Source organism: Synchiropus splendidus, chromosome 3 (genome assembly GCF_027744825.2).
Source record: "Synchiropus splendidus isolate RoL2022-P1 chromosome 3, RoL_Sspl_1.0, whole genome shotgun sequence".
Lineage (NCBI taxonomy): Eukaryota > Metazoa > Chordata > Actinopteri > Syngnathiformes > Callionymidae > Synchiropus > Synchiropus splendidus.
In genome coordinates this window covers 11,243,294-11,266,081 of record NC_071336.1, presented here as the reverse complement: position 1 = coordinate 11,266,081, position 22,788 = coordinate 11,243,294, and the positions used below count along the sequence as shown (strand labels likewise).

General features: G+C 42.9%; 2 protein-coding genes across 2 annotated transcripts in view; one reads left to right on the top strand and one right to left on the bottom strand.

Annotated features, from left to right (window-relative positions):
- The window catches only part of plcb3 (phospholipase C, beta 3 (phosphatidylinositol-specific)), a 28,551-nt gene extending 26,538 nt beyond the window's left edge, over nucleotides 1-2,013 (bottom strand). The window contains exon 1 of the mRNA XM_053860509.1: nucleotides 1,551-2,013. Coding sequence (XP_053716484.1) covers nucleotides 1,551-1,649 — 99 coding nt within the window. The 5' untranslated portion in view covers nucleotides 1,650-2,013. The remainder of the gene's footprint in view (nucleotides 1-1,550) is intronic.
- A 5,231-nt stretch (nucleotides 2,014-7,244) lies between these two features.
- On the top strand, nucleotides 7,245-22,361 carry ppp1r14bb (protein phosphatase 1, regulatory (inhibitor) subunit 14Bb). Its single transcript, XM_053860678.1, has 4 exons — nucleotides 7,245-7,702; nucleotides 18,658-18,741; nucleotides 19,909-19,941; nucleotides 20,431-22,361. Exons 1-4 carry the CDS (start codon nucleotides 7,502-7,504, stop codon nucleotides 20,497-20,499), a joined length of 387 nt encoding a protein of 128 aa, XP_053716653.1. The 5' UTR covers nucleotides 7,245-7,501; the 3' UTR covers nucleotides 20,500-22,361.
- The last annotated feature ends 427 nt before the right edge of the window (nucleotides 22,362-22,788 follow it).

The following is a 22,788-nucleotide window of genomic DNA, read 5'->3' as shown; positions in this document are numbered from 1 at the left end:
TTGTGCCGTCACAGGTAAGAAAGCAAGGGAAATTCTACTTTGTTATATTGGTTTCTGTGAATTTCCAATAGTTATGTCACAATGTAGCTCCATCCACAAATGTTTTACGATGTTTTTGCAAACAAATGACAAGATATTCTATTGACTTTCCTGTTCATTTATTTGATGGAGCCTCGTAGCTTCACTTCTGGAGGCTTAATTGGCTGTAGGAGAGGAATCTAACTGAATTCCAGTCGGAATTTTGTCTAAATTCAATTGTGGCTGTGGAGAGAAGACGGCGGGGGGGGGGACTTTACAACAAGCTGCAACAGGAAGTCATTCAAACACACACCCAGAACAAAACAGCCACACACGCGCACACCAACACATGCACAGAAGAAAGACGGTCAATATGGAATGCATTCCTACTCCTCCTCCCTGCGTGAGTCAGTGTCCGTGTGTGTGCATGCGTGAGTGCGTGCGTGCGTGTCACTTGACAGTTGAGAAACAGAGGTTTGTTGTCAGGCGCGCAGCTCTATGAAACAATCACACAGGGAAGTGACAACAAAGCGCCGGAGCGGTGAGATGAGCAAAGAGAAGTAAAAAGATGAGGTGACATCATGGACATCATTATTTCTATGAAAAAAAAACAGGGAGATGTAAAATAAGTGGCCTTACGCATGCAACCACTGAGTGATGCCTATTGGTATGAGGAATACGTGATATAGAGTGACAACAAATTTTTTGCATGGGGAATCTCCCCGATAACACTATGACTGACGTCCATGACAACCAGCAAGATCATGATGAATCTTACACATCCCTGAGGGGAAAAAAATCATCTGACAGAACAAGTACATGTGGGTATAATATGCTCGTCATGTTTGTATTCAAATCTGGAAGTACACAAAACCAAACTGACCATCGTTTTCACACAGAGAGACTGGAAACATCCATTTGGACTGTGAAGTAATCATCGATTCATAATGAATAGACTTTCCACAGGTGTATTCAGTAAGGCGTGCGAGTGTTTCATCACCAGTGAAGCCTGTGAGCTTGGGCACAGACACACAGACAGAGACTGGTAGAGGAGAAGATCACTTAACAGCTGAGTTAATCATTGATGAACCTAAACACACACACACACACACTTTCACCACGGAGAACACTGAAAGAACCACACACACACACACACTGTATGTACAGGTGTGCTGTTAACTAGGTCAGGCAATGACCTGATCTGCAATAAAGTCATGTCAAGTGTGAGATTCTGAAAGCGTGATTTCAAACTCCGACACAGATCAACAACACTGTTGTGTCCGACTCATCGATGAGTCGGAGCCTCCTGGCTCCTTGTAGACAGCAAAAATCAGTGTGGAAGAAACCGGCTGGACAGGAATGAAGGCAGCTCAGGTATCTGATTCACACACTTACGATAGAGGACTCCTGTGTTCAGGTACAGCACACACCTGCAGCTACACGGTCAATAGAGGCAGGTGTGCGTGTGCGTGTGTGTGTGTGTGTGTGTGTGTGTGTGTGTGTGTGTGTGTGTGTGTGTGTGTGTGCGTTACCTCGTCCCACTTGATGAACTTGCCCCCCCTCCGCAGCGCCTCCTGGACACACACTGGCTTCAGCTGCAGAGCGTGGACTCCCGGCTTGGCCCCGGCCATAGCGCACACTTGTGCCCAAGCGACGACGCTTCAAGCGCGGCTATCGCTATCGCTTCTGCCGGGGACGAACTTCCGTCCTTCCGAAGCTCCTCGACTCTTGGCGTCTTGTCTCTTCTCTTCCGGGGATCAGAGGAGCGAGCGAGGAGGAGAAGCTCGCTCAGTCAAAGTTCGTCAGACATGAGGGGAACAGCACCGCGGCGCGTCCAGCGGGCGCGTCCACGCGTTGATTCCGCGTTTTGAAGGTTTTCGGTGGTCAAAAGGCGCTGCCAGTGATCCTGTGCTTCCTTCCTCCCATCTGCTCCCTCTCTTCACTCCTCCACCAACTTTCTCCACTTCCTCCCTCCCTCTCTCCCCTGACGTCTCTTCTTCTCTCCTCCTCCTTGTTTTCAGCGTGAAAAAGGAGAACGCGGAGACACTGAAGTGGACGAGAGTCAATGAAAGTGGGTGTGTTTACTCCCACCAACCTTTAAAACCTCTCATTAATAATCTATATTTCCTCTCGGTGTGACAAGGTTCTGTGACGCGATTTCCCACCGTACACATGAAAGTCAGGGGAATCTGAAACTCTTACTCTACATCCGCAAATTGTCATTTAAATAGTGCCATCATGTCATAATGTTACATAAGTCGGAGCATTCCGTTCCCCTGATGTTTGGTTCATATTACACGTGTTTTCTTCTCTTTCATGTCACTCTTGTGACATTTTTCGATCACATTCGACCCCAAACCATTTCTCACACAAACTAAAAGCCTCTGCCAAAAGGTCAGGTTTAGGGTCACTGGAAATAATACTGACCATGGGGCGTTTTGACTTTGAGTTTAGGAGAAATCATGCTTATTTTAACAACTGAAGCAGTAAGACATGACTAAATAGTCTACAGAAATTACAAAGCAAAAGACCTGTAGCAACTTACGGAGAGTCCCAAGAGGTTCCTGAGCTAGAATACAACGCCCGCAGGTGCACGACTCGTCAGAGGTTTTATGCACATTTAGCGCCCTCAGGTGGCAAATTCACGCGCTACCAACATTTGTGGATCAATGAATGAAAGAATTTAGGAACTTCTGAGACTGCATCATGGTATGATACTGAATATAATACTAATTATAATACTGACTGTCGTATTATTATGTCCACGGATATGACAACCAGGACAAATAGAGATTTATTTAAAAAAAAAAAATTATGCAAGACTTTGATCATCTGGTCATTTATCATTCCTTCTTGCATTGCTTTTTTTCTTGAGACTTATAAGAAATCCTAACACATGGCGAGCGTATCTGCAACTGAAAATGAAGCGCAGAGAAAAGCAAAATAAAAACAAGAATAGGACTTCAGTATGTGAAGCAAAACGCAAGGTGATATGCAATACAACAACTACTACTAACAATAATAATAATAATAAATATTTTTAAAACTTAGAATGGTGATTATCAAAGGAATTGGTTTGTAAATAAAAGTTGTAAAGCCCTGGAAACATCAGAGTCGTTGCACTCGATGAAAGTGGATCATTTGAAAGAGTTGAAGTCACTAGCTGCTCTAAAAAATAATCTCCATCTCAATCCTAAATGAAATATGAAGCCTGTCTAAAGCGTTATTAAGATGAAAAAGATATTGTACCCCAAATTGAGCCCTGGGGAAATCTATAACAATCTTCATACCTTGCGGAAGAATGTTCCCCTCAGCTGCTTTCAATCAACCTCTATGAGTGAAACCAAATAAAAGCAGTCCCAAATCCAGAGATGTCAATTGTGCTACGGGATATATTTACCAGAAGCGTGTGGTCGACTGTACGAAAGGCTGCACTTAAGTCCAGTGCAACTAAAATAGAAGGGTTCTGTTTTCCATGATGATCCTGTCAGTCCCAGTGCTGTTTATGTTCTGTACTTAAATGAGATATGTTCAAACAAATCACAGGAAATCTCAGAATGTGCTAAAGGGTTTAAACCCACAGTACATTACTGGCTTGTGTGCAATGACAACCAGGGGCTGATCATGAAAGAGGAAGACCTGCCAAGCACTGCACGTAAAAATAAGTGAACCAACATGAGAGGAACATTGAGAAGGAAAAGTGAAGTGAAGAATGGTTATGTGTTTAAAATAAAACAGCAGCAGTGTGTGTCCAAACCACAGGCTCTAACTGGCAAGACCTAACACACACTGGACCTACTTGTTTCAGTCGCTTCACGCTTCTTTGGTAATAATTGACCATAGAACACTTACCTTAGGGACTGCCTCTGTTTTTGTCTTTGAAAATGTTTTGATTTAAATTATTTTACATAGCATCAGCTGTCATCGTCCTATAATATCCACCCAAATGAAGATATGTCTTGAGGAGGTTCAGAGCTTTATTATACGCATAGTTCCAGTACATATGCGAATTGATCCAGTCACTGAATGAATCCTGCTCCGTTTCCTCTGTCAAAGCAATATTGTTCATTATGGCTCCAAAAGTAAACTTATTTGGCTGTTTAAAGATTAATTGAGCAGGAACTGCAAGAGCCAGCTGTAGTGAAGGAGGGAAGTGACCTCTCTTTTAAGAGTCGCTCAGAGTGTTGACTGAAACAGTTTTTATGACCTAACTTGCGCCCCAACTGTGATGCTAGTATGTTCTATGCAACCCTGCTCTTTGAGCTCCATCTGAAGACTGAGTGTTTCCGCCATCTAGTGATAGGTAACCAACACTACAGCCACGTGCTCATATTTATGACCACGTTCCCTACTTTGCATGTTCCGCTTCATTCATGTGCTAGTTGTGTATTGCCAGATTGCTTATATATCTAGAGTTTTTGCTCACGTTAAGTCAGAGGTGGGCAAAGTGCGGGCTGTGGCGCCATATGTGGTTTTTGTGAAGTCAGAGCATTTTAAATGGAGTCTTGTTCCTAGCAATTTTCAATCTGATTGAGATTCTTTTAGTAATGCGGATTTTAACAGCATTTTATGTCTCTCAAAATAAAAAGAAAAATATATTTATTTTATTTCCAAGATAGTTGAATATAGAGAAAGAAAACTGGTCACAGTGGATGTGTGACCAAATAGATTAAAATGAAGCTGTAATGATTCTAAAGCGCCTAAGTTCTGCTCTTCATGCTCTATTTGGCCAAGATCAAGTGGGGACATGCCGAAATCTTTGCTCTGGCCTCCAAAATATGTAAACTGTCTCCGCCTGCACACAAACACACACACCTGCACTCTCACAGCTGCATACACGTAAATTCACACACTAACACACGCGTAGCTTCAGATTTATGGCTGTGGTCTGATTTGATTTTAATGACTCGATTCTTTCTCTCCCTTGTGTGTCTGTTTCTCATCTACAGTTCCCACGGTGCTACAGTGACTTAGCCTTTTAATTCATACAGCAGATCATAATCGTCTTATACTCATGAATGTCTGCAGGCTCACTGTTATTAATGGCTTAAATGTGCTCATGACATGTCCCACTCGCGTACGAAGCACACACTCTCATGATATGACTGACCTCAGACCTCTCTATGAACGAGTAACACTGACATATTTTCAAACACATGCTACAATTGCCATATATGAGTGACAGGAAACCAGCATGTGCCACTACGTTTGTGTACGTGTGCGAGCCTGAGTATTCAACTGTAACTTTCAGACATGTTCTCTGAATTATTTAGTTTTTTATGCCTTGTTTTCTGTGGCTGCCTGGAACATGGCAGCCTGGGTCAGCGTGACACACCCTCGAGCACAAGCATGCAGACACATCACAGATGACTTCCCAACGTCAAGCATGATTCACTCAAATGTCCTTTATTTAAACTTCAGTTTGTGTCTCATCTCATCCCACCAACCGATGGTGTTGAGAAACGCGACAGTGCTCAAGTGAATTTGGGTTCTCAATGACACAAAAATGTGTTTAGCTTCCCACTATGCAGTGTAACTCAAAAATGGAGTCCAGCTACATTCAAGGCTGTGCGTGTGACAGGACATGTGACATGCTCTGCATTTTATGGTGTTATGCGAATAAGAGGAAGACAACATGGAGGTTGCCAGTCCATTTCTGCTCTTGCCCTGACTAGAGCACACTTTGGTTAGACACATCAGAGCCCTCAACTCTGTCATGCGTCTTTGAGTCAGAGCTTAACCACACATCATGGCAGGTCTCAGGACAGTCCAGTACTATCTGCCACCCCTCTGTCACAGATCATGCAGATCAGAGAATCTTCTCCACCCAGCTTCATGTATTATTCGGTCAGCGTGTCTCTCTTTTTTAACTTTCAACTATGCGTTATCAATTGACTTTTGTTCACTTCCATTGGGTTCAGTCTGTTGTTAACCTTGCGCACGACCCAAGGGGCAGGTTGTCAGCCACATATAGACAAAACAAAAAACAAAAATGATGAAAACAATTTGTTCATATCATTTTGGAATGCGTGTGGGAGGAAACCAGTGTTCTCACGAAACCTATACAAACTTGGGGAGACCATACATTTGAGGCTGCAGTACTAAACCCTTATATTTGTGTTTATGTTTTCTTTTCTTATTTTCTTTTTCATCAGCAGTGCCAGGAAAAGAGATATGGAAACCACAATATGCAATAGACATAGGTGATCTCAAAAACTACAAATCCAATTATATACATGAGTGTGTGCAGGGAAAACAGCCCAACTATCACTACTGTTGAACAGTGAAAGGACCAGCATTGGAAGAATTTTCTTGTCTAACAATCAATTTGTATTTGTGGGGAAAAAAAGAGCTCTGGAAAGAGAGTGATGTCCACATGAGGTGCTATATCTATGCACCTTGATATGTGAAACACAGTGTTGAACTTTGCTGTCATCATGAATTCATTCACTTGGATGAAGTTCATTGTGTTGTCCAACATTTTTTCTAATAATAATATCTAAAAAAATAAAAGGCTGCTCTTAAAAACTTTTTGAAGGACCACAAGCCTTGGTTTTTTTTTTTTTTTTTGGAACAAATCCAAGAACATAAAATGCATTGTTTTGCTGATTCTTCTTCCAAATGTGTTTAAAACCCATGGTAGCAAACAGTACTGTATTTGACCAGGCTATAAAAGAGGAGCTGTGTGGTAAAACACGATTCAAAGGGTGAGTTTTTACTCTCTAGCCTGGAGCATGTTTGACGGATGATTCCACTCATTTAACGGTTGCGAACCAGTCTGGCGACTTTTCAGATGGACTTGGATTCTGTTGGAACCTTGACGCATAGAGATCGTTCTCACAAACAAAAGAACGCCCAAAATTATTTTTCAAAAAGACTGAGTCAACATGAATCCCTGATGGTTTCCTCATAGTCGACTGCCATGTCCCGCTAAAATGTTTGAGACTTTTATTAAAACAATGTTCTGAATGAAAGAGGAAAAATTAGGATGAACAAAAATTCGACCACAGTTGGATTCCCTCTGCAGAATCTAACACATTGGGGGTCAAATGCCGCTAGGATAATTTTATTTGACAAAACATAGTTGTGCTTGTGCGCAGTTTGGAACAGATAAGGCAGATAAAGTGGGGTAAATGGGGTGGGAGGGTCGTGTGGGAGGAGATGCGGGAGTTAAAAAAACATGACTTTTCTTTTCCAGAAGCGCGCCATCAACTGCTCGTGAGCGCGCACGCAGGCGCGTGAAGAAGAGACGTTTCTTTGTGGATGAAGAGTTCGGCTCCGCGGCGCTTTGATAGCAGCAGACTTTTCACGCCGGAAAATACTCTTCAAACCGGTTTCACGTCAGAGCTAGAGTCGGCGTCTGGACCCTGCGAGGACCGGGAAGGAGTCTTTTGTTTGGACTCGTGTAACGTTCGTCGCGCCGCTACTGCATCGCCAAAAGGAAAGGTTTATTCCCGAATCCTCGGTAGGAACCAGCGAGCATATGGCGGCGGTGACGAGCCCGGAGACGAGTCCCCAGCCCCGGGTCTACTTCCAGACGCCGGCCGGCAGTGCAGAGGAGCCCGAGACACCGGTTCGGAAACAGGGACGCGTCACCGTTAAATACGACCGCAAGGAGCTAAGAAAGAGACTGAACCTGGAGGAGTGGATCATCGAGCAGCTGACGGACCTGTATGATTGCGAGGTGAGCCGCCGCCGAACCGAGCCGGTTTCATTGACTTGACTGAGTGATTGATGAGCGGAGCTCAGTGACACCACTGCCCGCGGAGAGGAGCGCGTGAGACGGGGCCTCGGCCTGAGCCCCACTGGTTCTAGATAGATATATTACCGCACGCTCCACAAGTCAGAAGTGCATACCGTCAATATTTTCCAAACAATAGTTTGATCAGCTCCGCCCACTGATCGATACCGGGCTCACACAATCAGACAGGTGACCTGCTGTGTTTGGCGAGACTCACTTACTTGTCAGTATAACACTCGATAAGTGGACATCGATGGAAGTTCATGCAGTCTGCTGGTGTGTGTGTGTGTGTGTGTGTGTGTGTGTGTGTGTGTGTGTGTGTGTGTGTGTGTGTGTGTGTGTGTGTGTGTGTGTGTGTGTGTGTGTGTGTGTGTGTGTGTGTGTGTGTGTGTGTGTGTGTGTGTGTGTATCATTTTCACAACCACATGTTGACCTCTCACCCCCCTCCTACACTGTTATCCCTGCCCCCTTATCGGACTCCCATTGCGCTCCTCTTCTCCACTGAAACTTCTGGTGGAATTAGGAGGCACTTCAGGGTCAGAGGGAGAACAAAGGGGGATCTTTGTGAGTTTTGTTTATGGCTGACGGTTGCATGCTGTATTATTCTGCAGTGGAATTAACTCGAAATTCCCATGTGATTTATCTTTCGATGCCGAGATTGTTTTTCCCGATTGCAGCTGCCATGTTTTTAAATTGTTAATATTTTTTAATTGTTGGTGTTTGGATGGGTGTGATTTATAGTTTATTTATATATTTGTCATCATCAAAACATACATAATCTACCTTTGGCCTTCAGTGGGTAACTGGATTCAAGCAGGAATCTGGGTAGAAGCTAAGCTCCACATGGACCTCTCACCTTCATAACATGGAAGGCAAACAGATCAGAGGTCACATGCAAAAGTTGCATCCCAGCTCTGTTCTGGTAACGGTTGGATGGTGTGGTTTGGTGCATATGCTTGTGAATCTGTGATGTCATTACGGTGGTGATGTCATCGCTGCGTGCACAGGCATCACTGCGGTCACATGTAACCTGTTGCAGGTGCTTAAGCCCCGAGCTCCTGTCCACCGTCCTGAGCTGCTCCCGACCCACTTTCTATTCCGAGCCTGACCAGCACAAAGACTTATAGGTTTGTGGACTTCCTTGTAGGAGAGGAATTTCAGTAGTAAGAGGAGTGATGTCTGGAGTGGGGTGGACCCGGAAGTAGGTTTGGGTGCAGTAAGATAACATCAGGTACAAAGAGGAGGGTATCCCCAATATGATCGGTTTGGATTATAGAGCAGCACTGTTTGGAAGGTATTTATATAACAAATACAATTATTGCAATCATTTCCCCCTATTCACCCACTTAACATACTGCTGCCACTATGAGGTGAAGGTGGTTTGACCCAGTAGATTGGAAGTGTGGCAGCTTGAGGCAGATTGCCAATGTTTTATTGTAGCATTTGTCAGGCTCCCTAGATGGTTTTAGCTTATCCAGGCTTAGATTGATTTCCTGTGACAATGTGAACATTTTTTATGAAGTCTTGTTTTGACATTTGAGCTGCCAAAGCTGGTGGCATTTAAGATGGTGAAAGCTGATTTAGTAACTACTGCCAGGTGTTTGATGAAGTTGTATGGTGTGACTTCCTGCTGTTTTACTTTTGTGTGTAACACAAGTTTAGTCAAATGGAATGCATATTTGATTCTAAATTATTTTGCTGAGTTTGCAAACCATAGTGCAAAAACAAATGGGACTCCATTAACTTTCTCTGAAATACCAGTTAACCTACATCGTGGTATGCAGAGCGGATTTAATGGAAATAATGCGCTTTCCTTCTTTGCAGAGAATGCAGTAATAAGTGTGTGAAAGAGTTCAAGTGACCTCCACCACACGAACTTGCTATATAAGAAGAGCATTTTTACTTGGGATTTGAGTTACTTTCTTCTGTTCCGTCATCGCTTTACTGACCTCCATCCTTAAGCCATCACATATTGTGATCAGAAAATGTAAATCAGTTTTCATGAACACAATTAATCGCAAACCAATCAGTCATGCAGATCTTGAGTGTTGCAATTAGAAGGTCAAAAGTTCAATTTCTACAGTTGGAACAAATGCTTACTCTGCTTGGGGAGCTTTCTGAATTCCTTGTGTCTGTCACAGTGAGTGCCTGAAATCCGTCTTCATCATGCAGATTGTGACACAGGAGAGCTACGGTGTAGATACTGTATGTTGATATTGTATAGGGTTTTACTTTGGGACCCTCTCGACCCTCATGTGTTTCATCAGTGGCAGAAAAAAACATTCATTTAAACATCATGATTTGTTTCACGACAATATTAAATATTGCTATTTCTCCCCAGAATCAATATTATTTATGATTTTTCATGTAACGTTATATCTGTAAGAAACATGCGTAATAGAGCTGCTAATCAAAACTAGTTTAATAATCTATGTTGAAACCTGATTCAAACACTAACAAATGTCCTATGAACCATAAGTGTTTCTCAACCAGTGTTGCAGGGCGAACTAATGTCAAGTGTGCCGTAGAATTGATCCAATTTTACCTAACTTGTCTAAAGATTTGGGTGTGCGATATGACACTATGTGAGAAGAGATCGCATGAATGGTTTTTGTCTCGTTCTATGAATCTCAGATCTATGCTGATGCACATTTGCTTGCAGTGTGAAGTGGTTAACCTTCTCTTGACGTTGTCATCATTGGTCTTTGTCCGACATGCTCCCCTGCTAGAGTTCCTGAGCCGAAATGTACTAAGTTGGCCTGCTTAAAAACTACAGTTTTCTGCCTGTGTCTCGCTGTCGTGAGCAGAGCATGTCATGTTTGATCTTGCCCAGGTGGGAAGAAATCTGAAAACACAATATGTCAGACAAACACGTGCGATTCCCTACTTTGATGTTGTATATCATTCTCAAGATGTTGACCGTGACCACAGCTGTTTGAGGAAAAAAGGGATTAATTGGACTCTGTGCCACACTAATGATGATAATTATGCAGCCTCAGCATCCTGCTGAAGGAGTCAGTGAGACAAAGGGCTTTGATTGACACTTGGCGGAGGTTGTTCAAATCATATGTGAAGAGGTTAAACACAGAGTCTACTGAGGAAGAGGATGTTTGGAGAATCCGGCTTCCTGACACGTGGGCTTTTCCTCCTTTGTCTCCACTGTGCCGCGTCTGCCCGTTTTTGTCATCGTCCATCTTTATTCAGCGGGAATCTTCACTCCATCGCTCTCTTGAAGCATCCGCCATCATTATATTGTTCACTTGTGGTTGCCCTGGGGCAATGTTGGATCAGGATTCTGTGGCCACGTGGCCTGTTTGTAGTCATCTGTCATCCCGTAAACCTTTCCAATTCTCATTCTCTCTGAAGAGGGATGCTCCACTCTGTCATCAATTGTACATTTGAGCTTGAGGTTCTTTTGATCATGTGAACTGCACTGTTCAGGCTTTTATTAACACTCCAAAAAATAATGAAGAGTCAGGAATAAAAGTGTGCAGTTTAAGAATACTATATTTGGCAGTGCTAGGGACAAGATATTAACTGTGTTAGGAGCATATCAGGCATTAAAGCACCATGAATGCTGATTTATAAACAGTAAAAAGGAAGTAAACAGAATATATGGTTTATATTTTTAGTTATCTGTCATTTGCATTTGAAGTGTTGTGTGATGCTAGTTGCTAATGGTGGTCAATGCGAAGTAATAATTGTGCCAGATACCATTATGTTGGCAGTAAGGCAACAATTGGAGTGATAGCAGAACTGCTATTACTCATTTGTAGTGGTATGAATGATATAGCCAATAAAATATTAGCTCAATGACCTCTTCAGTTCAGTTCATTTCAGTAGTATGTTACTGTATCATATATGGCATTACATTTTGTGCACAGAATACATGTACCATTTACAGGTGAAAAGAACATTTTGTGGTGTGGTGCTAATGTTTGTGTTAGTAGTTCAGAGTTCTCCTGTAGTTGTAGTGATAGTTACTGTAATGATTTATCCAGTGGATCGATGTATCGATTAATATCCCTATGATCCAACTACTTAGATCTGTACCCAGCAGGTTGGCGTATGAACGGCGTATATTGTTCTGAAATTGTTGTAAATGAAATAATCAAAATGTATTGTATTTCATCACACAGACTTTATCTGAATGTGTTTTTGTCCACCTTTATATTGATGAATGTCACTCGATTCTGTCGGCCTGTCAGTGCCATTGTCGCCATGCTCCAGCAGTAAACAAAACAGCATGGCGGATAGCGGAGTGGAAGCAGTGGAGCGAGGCATGAACGACCCTTCATAGCAGTCCGGTGTTTGGAAACGTTTTGAGTTTTGCAACAGGGTCACGGTTGGAGTATTGCAGAATTGCTGTTAAAATGATCTGTAATACCCTTACTAGTCACTGTAGGGCGGGGCGATGGATTAATCTCAAATAATAATCAAGGAACATTTTCTGGACGACTATGCTTATTGATCTTTGCACTCTTTCTCAATTAGACATGGGTTCGTCTCCTACTTTTACACCTCTCCTCCGTAGATACCTCAGGTCACCGTGTTTTGAACCCAACAGATGACGGCAAAGACGTGCCACACCAAAATCTACACTGTGCATTCTCTCGTTGCTGGAATGAGAATGTCTGACACTACAATGATGTTCTTATATTTAAGAACTTGATTACGCATGTTGTTTTTGTCAACTTCAGCCAAGGATTGCAAAGTCTGTTTTCCTTTTTCCAGCATTAGCCTCCTAGCTAAGCGGATCCGAAATTCCATGACGTGCATTCCAATTCGATGAGTGGAGATTGTTTTTGCATAATTTTATGTGTTGTTGAGTGGAGTGCTAGGTCCTTATACGTTTGTTGAGTGCAGATTGTTCATATGTTCTTCATGTTTTGGTACTATATTTTAAATGAAATTTCCCTTATTATTTGTTTAATGTGGAACTGTTTAAATAATTGTAATTGTAAGTAATTCTACAGTTTTCAAGATGGATGTTACAAAAACTGACTATTTTAAAACAGAACAATTGATTTTGATGATGTTATAAGATACATATGCATACACATACATATATACTGTATAGTGATAGTAGTGAGTGATAGTTTTGCATTAATAATGGTGGTATTATTGATGTGAGTAGTAGTTACACTATATTTATTTAGCACCATCCGTTACTGCTAGTAAGGGTTAGCATTGATGGTGGGATGTATTGTTGTAATCATTCTGGTCATGTAAGTAAAATCACCATTCCAGCCGTGGTCAAGTGTACAGATGGTCATCACAGCAAGACAAGTCTGCTCTTCATCTGCCCAGCAGTTAGACAGTTAACAGAGCCAGCCAGTGAAGGAGTGGGTGGAGTCAACACACGGGGCCAACGTGGACACACACACACACACACACACACACACACACACACACACACACACGCTTGTATTTTTAGAAATAAAACTCATTTTCTTTCCAGGCTTCATTCCATAGTTGCCATGCCAAAAGTACACAGATCTGGAAAGAATATTCTACCTCATCTTTCTTTTATATTTCTGAAGGCCAGGTGTGCTCTTCTGAAACCATTTGGATAAAATTAAGACGAATGCAAATTCACGTCACGTATGGGAAACTATTATTATGATTGGGTCACTGCTGTCTGGATGTGCAGTATGACCTGTACTGGTGGGGTCAAGTTGCATGTCATGTTTCAATGTGGGCACTGATCTGTTGCTGCTCAATGCTCCCTTGCACTTTAGTGTGGCCTAACAGAGGGCTGCTGGCCAGCTCTGGGAGGTGTGTGCTGGTTAGATTCCGAGTCTTAGCCATCGTTGTTGCTTGGTCTTTGCAACAGTGACCTTAAAGTGGTGACCAGATAACAGCTGTCTGTGGGGTGGACAGTGCACCTCATATCTTGGTGCGCCTGTTATGAACGTTTTAAATCAGGACTGCAGGAGGAAGCATACAACTACAAGTCCTGTAAACATGCTTTACTGACAATAAACAAGCCTCTGATGTTATCTTACTGCAACCTTTGCTGAAGTCTTTAGTGGTGACTGGTGTGGGCTGTAACTGTGGAAACACACAAGTGACACACCATGTGTTTAAAGCTTCCACTTCTGTCTGAATACTAATCGCTTAAAGCCTGTATGTGTGTGTGTGTATGCTGTGTGTTTATAGACACACACAGGAGTCTTTCAGTCCTGCTGAGTAACAGCATCTCTTTGTTGCTGTTCTCTCTCTCTCTCTTTCTCGCTCTGACACACACACACACACACACACACACACTGTGTTAATGGCTTCCATGTGTGTTTGTAAGTTGGTGAGAAAAAGACACACCAGTCTGGTGGTAAGTGAGTGAGTTGTGAATTCTGAGTGCTTCATGTTGGGTGAGGATATAAAACCAGAGGATGAAAATTGTTCTTGATGTGTGAGTCACATGAGCAGGAAGTGAAGATTGCGTGGGCGGAGCCAGTGAGGCAGCGAAAGTGGGATGTGAGTCAGGAGCTGGAATGTTGCTGCAGGAAGTGTGACAAGGTTCAGTGTTATGACGGCACTGTGGTTATCAAGCAGACCTGGTGTTGCTCACAAACTCATCAGATTACTATTAAACATTTGCAACACGGCGATGACAGCATCGAAGAGCTGTTGAGCGATGAGCTGTTTCCCCATTCTCACATATAGTTGCTCTCTTAATCCGAAAGGAAGTATAAGTCACCCACTCACATACACATTCACACAGTGAGGTCGTAGGCAGCGATGCTGCGCGCCATCTGAACCGTCAGGAGCAAACAAGGGTCAAGTGTCTTGCTCAAGAACACATTGGGGATCAAACTATTAAATATAAATAGACTGGGCTGGTCTTGGATATCAAAACTGTTGGTGTTTTAAAAAACATATATGAGCTATATTGTGCCACTTGTCAAGCAACATTGTTTTTTATGTTTACAAACTTCTGCCCTGCTCATATTCTTTAGAGGAATGTAGTTAAACTTTATGACTTTGACTTTTTAAAATCTCCACTTCCATGCCTTGCTTCCCTCTATTTTTATTGATTCATGTTTATGTGTCTGTTTTCAAGTGACAAGACAAAGATTATGAATCATTGGTTTGGTTTGTGTGTTAAAGAAGTACCAAGTGTGACATAATGGTAATCTGCTGTAATCTGTTAGTGTGCTTTCTTATTTTAATCTCCCTGTAAGCTCTGCTTTCACTCCAGTCGTGGGAGTGCTTTTCACACTCTCTGTCCACCTATTTTTGTCCTGCTGGTTGATGGTTAAAGCAAGTTGTGAAAGTTGTAAGTTCTGCTGTTTTCTAACAAGTCTCAGAGTCCTCCCTGTTCATTGTTGTTCTTTATTTGGCTGTCAGATGAGTGCAACCAGAGTGCGAGCCTCATGGCAGTGCTGCAAGATTTGTTGAGCCAAACCAGTGATGGAGGATGGATCATGCTTCTGCTTCACGGTTGATCTCTGGTCCACACACTTCCAAGAAAACCTCCTCAAACATGACAAAAATCATTGATGACTTCATGCAGAATTTTTTCTGTGGCTTGGGGAACCTCATTGTGATGAGTCGGCAGATTTATTTATTCATGTTTTTCAGATTCTTTTTTTTTTTTTATTCCTATGTAGGCATCTCGCCCCGTCACTGCTGGAGGATGATTAAATGTTATAGCACTGCATATCTGCTGTCATAGTCGACGTGCAGAATGTTTGAAGCTGGAGCCATAAAAGTGTGGATTGCTGCTAACAAAAAGAGGCACAATGAGTCAATAACAATTAACCTGTCGCAGAAAAGTAAACATAGATGGCATTTGGAAGATTTCCTTCTACTGTTTCTCCTTTCCTCAGAAGTGAAGAGGAAGTTCACTCAGCTGATTGAAACTCACTCCCCATGAAAACATTCCATCGATTTGAGTTGACGTGCTTCATGATTCACAGATGTGTGAGGCCGCAGCCACTTTTCTTAATTACACACACGGCCGTCTTGTTGAAAGCTTTGTCTGCGTCTTCTATGCATCGTTTGTGTAATGGTGCACACACACAAACACCTAGACACACTAGCATTGCATTTTAATTTAATATAATTTAAGAGAACCATAGCAGCAAGAGTGACCCTGAGTGTGAACTGAAGCGAAGGATCAGAGCAGATGACGAACTGTGTCTCATGGCTGTGGTGGCGAGGCGTAACACTCTAGACAACTGAGGATGCTTTAAACACGATCATTTTGAATGAACAAACGCATCGTCGGCTGCTTTTGAGGGTGTTTTGTTTTTTCTTTCAGTCAGAATCTTGTGATTGTGAGTGTTGCTGTCTTTCTCTCTCTGTGTGAAAGCAGAGGGTGGTTGACAGATCACACTGCGACCTTTCACCTCTGATCAGCAGCGTTATCAGACGGGGAATTCTGGCTGCCTGTGTTTACATGGACATAAATAACCCCACTTCTACGACTCTTCTGAGATAAAAACACACATCAGCCGAATGAAGCCTGTAGCACAACCCGATGAAGAGAGGAGTCTGACTTCTATCACAGGAGCTCACAATACAGTGAGAGATGTGATGTGTGTTTGGGTGGCTGCGACTTGGATCACTCTGATGTACAACAATTCCTCACTTCATTATGTGTGTATCAGGTGACAATACACTGTGTAATCAGGCCTCATCAGTCTCTCGCCTCTGCGTTGCCTTCAGGCTGGTGTCTTGTTGTGGTTGTGCTTTTGCTGAGTCACCAACAAGGTTGTGATTTCCGTTTAATGTTTGTGACTGGCTGCTGTATCGCTTAGTCATTGTGGATGTCAGTGGCCATTGCTACTAAGCCTTTTTTCTCATTTTCCTTCTCTGGACAGTTGGAGCCCAAAATCCTGCTGTATATCCTGGTGTACACTGCCTTTATGGAGACAGAAATAAACCTTAATGGACTGCACTCAAGTTGTGTATGTGCGTGTGTGTGTGCGTGTAAAAATAACTCAACATTGTCAGCATCACACACTTTGTACCTTCTGCTAGTCAAACAGGCCTCAGGAGATGGTTAGAATGGAACACACACAGAGAGGAAGTGTTGCCGTTTGAGTGTCTTAATGTTACCCTGTCGTGCATCACACACATTTATATACAATGCCTGACTTGGATACATTAATGTGAACGAATGGGAGACTGTCATGTGATGTAACACATGTTTGAATTTAGATCATATGAATGGTCGCACAAACAAATCTTCTGTTGCGTTTGAACTGTTTTGAACTGCAGTTTAGTTGTGCTATTCAAAAGGCTCACCAGGAAACTGAAGCGCTTGGAGACATTGTTTGGAGCCACGCGGCCGTCTCTTCCTGCATCCTGCTGCCTCCTGCCATCACTTCCTTTCACCCAGTGTTTTTGTTTCAGCATCCATTTTAACTGTGGTGTGTCTGCTTGGCTGGCTGCATGCAAAGGTGGCTATTGCTCAACCAAACTTCTCTGACTGTGTGTGTTTCTATGGTGACGCTCACGCTCACCAGCACACATGCGTGTGACCCTCAGTTTACGCAGCTCACATCTATCGTGTTAGCAAAGTGTTGTAGTCTTGGCAGGTGATTCTCTGACCTACATACATGAGTCGCTGTGGTTTCGCTGTGTGTGAGCGTGTATGTGTGTGCAGGAGCTGAAGCCAATGGGCAGATCAAATGGCAAAGACAGGCAGCGAACTTTCCATGTACAGTCTCTAGCAGCAGTGGTGTTGTCTGCTGACTGGAGTCTGTTAACACTTGTACAGCACATGCATGAAGATGGATCATCACACTGATGCTTGAACCACATATCAACCTCTACACACACACAGGCACATGGACACTTCCAAGTGTACACTGGCAAGCACACACAATGACACAGGCATGGACACAAATAGAAGCCCTCACATCGAGACACACAAACTGACAAGCAGTCGCACAAACACACGTCGTCAGACGGACGGAGACGCCACAGACACATGTACTTAGTCACAACAGGAACACGCACTGCAAAACTTCCACATCATAATTCTTTGTGTCTCGTCTGCCTGTCTCAGACTTTTACAACCCCCCCTCCATCTCCTTCTTTCTCCCTTGTTCCACCCCCCCTCCTCCTCCCATTTTTCCTCCACAATGTTTCATACTTTCTCACCCCCACACACATTTCAGTCCAAGCCAGCAGCAGCTACTCTCATATTCATCCAGGGACATGGTGACAGGTTAAGTTGTATGTTTGAACGACTTGTTAGGATTTGTTGGTGAGTGCGAGACTGTAGCAGTCAGTGTGAGATGGCGGGTTAATGTGACAGACAGACTGAATGTCAGCAGCTTAGCGCCCACACTCGCGCACAGCCGTATTAAAGAACTTTTTTAAAATAATTCTTTAATCCCATATGAGTGCTCGTGGGGGTCTCCCCATGAAACCATCATCTTGGTGCCAGCACATGGGTGTCTGTGTACTGCGAGCACAGCAGCTGTTCCCACACCTGCTGTTCTGAGCAGGGGGAGTTCAGGGGTGAGATTCTTTGACATGAACGTTGGGTGTGTGTTGTCGCTGGCTGCCTGCTGTGCTGCAATAACCCCTGCACAGGTTTCCACTATATCTTCTGTGTGTGTCTGCCAACAGGACAAATGGTTTGACCCATGTCTGGATCCATTTGTACACACTCTTAAAAGAAAGTGATGATTCTGCTGTGGAAGTATTAAAGCTCATCATGTCACTTTGCTGACTGAAGCGGAAGAAAATTTCACATTCCAAATGGATTATTGAAGCACACTGTGCATCTCTCAACTAATACACTGAATTTATATATTTGATAAGAATGTTCTTTCTTTTGTGTCCTGTCAAGTACTACATTTTGCCACCCTCTAGTGGTTGGAAGAGGCAGTCGCCTGTTGACTTTAACTTCATTCTCATTTTGCTTTTGTTTGCAGGAGGAAGCGATTCCTGAGCTGGAGATCGATGTGGATGAGTTGCTGGACATGCCCAGTGATGTAGAGAGAGCTGCCAGGGTCAAGGTCAGACACATGCTCAGAATGATGTGCATCTATTCTTACATGATGATACACAACAGACAAGCTGTCGGAGCTCATATTGAAGTGCATCACAAGAGCATGTACCGCACATGGTACAAGATGTCAACACTCCATCATGGTGTGAGAGATCACCCTGTACTATCACAGGAGGATCTCCCTGCTCTAAAATCTTTGGATATGAGTTACCGTTTTTTTCCGATGAAACCTCACTTCATTTTTAAACCCAGAGTGCCACATACTGAGCTGTGAATATGAGGACACATGTTCATGAAGCCTGATCAGCCAGTCAGTACTAAAAACCATATAATCTAAATTGATATTGAGGTTTTGACTTGAAATCTGTAAAAATGGCCCAGTATTAAAAGCTTTAATTCTAAGTAAAGAATACAGCGTACAATGAAGTCAGTAGAACAACTTTCAATGAGTATGTGCACAGGCAACTTGGCCTTTGTTGGCTTACGGCATCAAGGAAAACACATAATCAGGATTCAAACTCTTTGAAGTCTAACCACTGGACCTGCCAGTGCCATCTTACATCAGTATTCAATGAACTAAACCAACATTTTGGCTCTGTACAGTAGTTCTGAATGGAGCATTGCACGCGAGCTGCTGTGGCACAATGCAGTGAGGAGTCCTTCAGAGCCTTGAACAGTGAGTGAGTGGAATAACTGACTAAATAAATCACTCAGGGAGTGACAAAGTGAGTCATTAACTGACAAAATAAAACAACTGACAAACCGGGTAATTGGTGGAATAGTTTGCAAGCTCCTCACAAGGTGGAAATCTTCTGTGCCAGACCCAAATACTGATATACGCAAGTGACTTACAGCTCAAAACGAGACCTTCTTTGCCTTTGGTCAGGTGACCTTTTCCTCACAAAGACAGGCCTCAAAACCAGACTTCTTTTTACATGCCCACTTTAGCTTGACACAAGCCTAGAAGCCACACGTCATTTAGTTCGCCACTACTGAAAACTCAAGTCCACGGTCGGATAACCCCAGCAGTGGGTCTTCTGTTGGGTTTGCCCTGTCTTGCTGCTAACTCTGCTAGGTTGCCAGTTAAGGCTGCCAGTTAAGGTTGACTTTGTGCGTCTACATTTGTGTGACTTGAATTGCTATCGAATGTAACGCTGTCTTTCAACTTTCACAGGATCTGCTGGTGGACTGTTTCAAACCCACCGAGGTGAGAAAAGCAATGTTCTTTTTTATAATTCAGATCATCATATTCAGAAGAGTGTGAAGACAACTGGATGTCGATGAAGATCTTAAAAATGTTCCCTGTAAATGGCTTCTTCAGCTTTTGTTACTGCAGCCAAGATGGACATGAGATAACATGGCGTACCAGGCGCTTTCTGTTGGCAAAATACCTCCTAAGTTCTAAACACATTTTTATTGAAATTTGGACTGTAGTGAGGAACAGGTTTTTGGTGGTCTTCCAGATGACCATCTGGATCTTCACAGCTTTAGAGAGTTGCAGCGCTTAATGAGTCAATGATATTCAAATGAAGTATTTCATTATAGGGATATATATATATATATATATATATATATATATATATATATATATATATATATATATATATATAGACAGACACACACACACGTGTGACTCACTGTAATGAATGATGATGAAACTAGATGCTCACTCATAGTTCATGGTATCTGTCTGCAGGACTTCATCTCAGAGCTGCTGGATAAGATCAGAGGGATGCAGAAGCTCTCCACCCCTCAGAAGAAATAACCTCTCCCTCCTTTTCTTCATCCTCCTCTTCCTCGCCCGTCGTCTTCCCACTTGCCCCTCTTCTTTCCCTTTTTTTTTCCCTGGGTAAAACCACAAGCGGGTCACACCAAGACACGGAACCTGGCGCCCCGTTCTCCTTCACCAGGTCCTCTGTTCTCGCCGACCTCAAACACAATGAAGAGAAGTAATCATCAGCGACTGGACGGACGAAGCTGCCAATCAGGTTGCAGCAGAGCTCTGTCCTCAGCAGTTTCAACAATTTTTGTTCAACTGAAAAGCGACTGGGGCGGAGCTTTTTCTTCTTATGTTACCCGGAGGATATGATGATGCCGCGGTGCGTTCAAGGACTTTGTCAGTTTGTCGCCTCATTGTTGTTTTGTTGGAAATACTTTGTGCTCATTGGAACTTCAAAAAAAGTCAAGTGACCGTTTTTTTTTTTTTTGGCATTTGATTTGTTCTCTTGGTGCATTTTGAGGTGTGGGCTGCTGTGGCCCTGCCTCCACTGATTTGTCTCGTGTGTTGCTAGGAAACATACAACAGCCATTATTTTGCTGTTCTGTAACAGGAAGTTATTTTCGAGTGAGGGACTGGTTCCTGTTGATTTTTATTTTCCTGAATGACACATTTTGGACCCAAACAGAGCTGCCTTGTTCTTTTTTATGATCTATAGTGTTGTTGATAATTCATTTTTCCTTCCACTTTCTTACCTGTGTATTACATCATAATTATGCCGTCATATTTTTACGACATCACACATGATAGAGTGGTTAACTTTTCCACCTTGTTAATTCGCTGAAACATAACATCTGCTGTGCTCAAAGATCGACTTGTGTCAGAATGCAGAAGCAACATGGTGGCAACTTTTTGTGTTATGAGACAGATGTCAACAGACAATCAGAGTATTACAAAGATTCCAGCGTTTCCATATGTTGAACACAGGTCTGCAACCGTTGCTTGTTTTGGTGAGGTTAACATCCGTGAACCTAAAGTGTGAAAGGGTGGGGCTAGTGGCCTTTGAGATTCAGTACATGTCCATCTTTATGCACAGCTGCCTGAGTCAGATTGAGGTGTGAGCTTGTGTGCGAACAGGTGTGTGAAAAATTCACGCACAACAAAGATCATGTGTGCTGTCAGGCTGTAACAGCCAGTCGTTCCCAGATAATGAGCCATCTCTTCCAACCTCGCGCAGGTTAGATTTTAGGCTGACGGTCGCTGACCAGTCTGAGACTTGTCTGCAACAGACCTGCAGCTGTCTGCCTCTCTAAACACGCCCTCACATCTACATGCATCTTCAACTCTTTGGTTCCCCCAACTTTAAAGACAGATGTTGCCTTAGATATGATTTACGTCACATGAAACCAAATAATATTTTCGTGAACAGGACTGCATCACATGTTTTTATTTTTTGTTTGTTCTATGAGATGAGATTCTGTTTTGTTTTTAGAAGTGTGTGTGAAACTGGTAGGCCTTGATCTTTAGCTCTTCTTGGAATACTGTTTTTATGACGACCTTGTTAATGCCCGGCCTTGTAGTGAAAAGGAATCGACTTAAGAGTACTCTGGTTTGTTCGCCTCTGCCTTCTGAATCTAACTTTGGTAACAAAAGCCGGGTTATCGTGGGCCAATCCAGCTTTTCGACTGTTACTGCAGAGTTTGTACTGTTGGTGGAACAACACTAGCGGAATAGCAATTGTTAGCAACGAGGCTTGTCGTACAGATTAAAACGATCATGCTGTTTTTTTCTGAATGAGAATGAGATCAACTCCACAAACCAATGTAGCAATATCAACATAAGGTCGTGTTTTTGCCCAATTTTGTTACACTTTTATGCAACTTTAATAAAAACATGTCAAAATGAAAGTTTGTGAGTGTTTCTTGTGCGCCACTCATGGATTCCCTCCAGTTCTGGACCCGATGGTGCGCCCCCTGGAATTAACCTGCAAGATGAGACATGAGAAGTGCTTCTTTGCTGCACATGTGAAAAGTATTCTTGACCAAAGGTGAATGGTAAGCGATACGAGTCACTAAAGACAAGTTTTCTGTTGTTTAAAGATTTCTATCGTCCGTTTATGGCGCCTGCAAGTTCAAAACAAGCTGAAACTTCAATGTTTCGACGCTACAGCTGTCGACCGTCATTTACGAAATGCCTCCATCTAGTGGGCAGTTTGAGCATTGCAGATTCGTAAAAATATTCCGGTCTATAGCTACGGAAAGTACATTATTTAAGTGTATATTTACTGTACTTTTTAGACACGGGTTCAATTGAAATCCACTCTATGTGCTAGGGCAC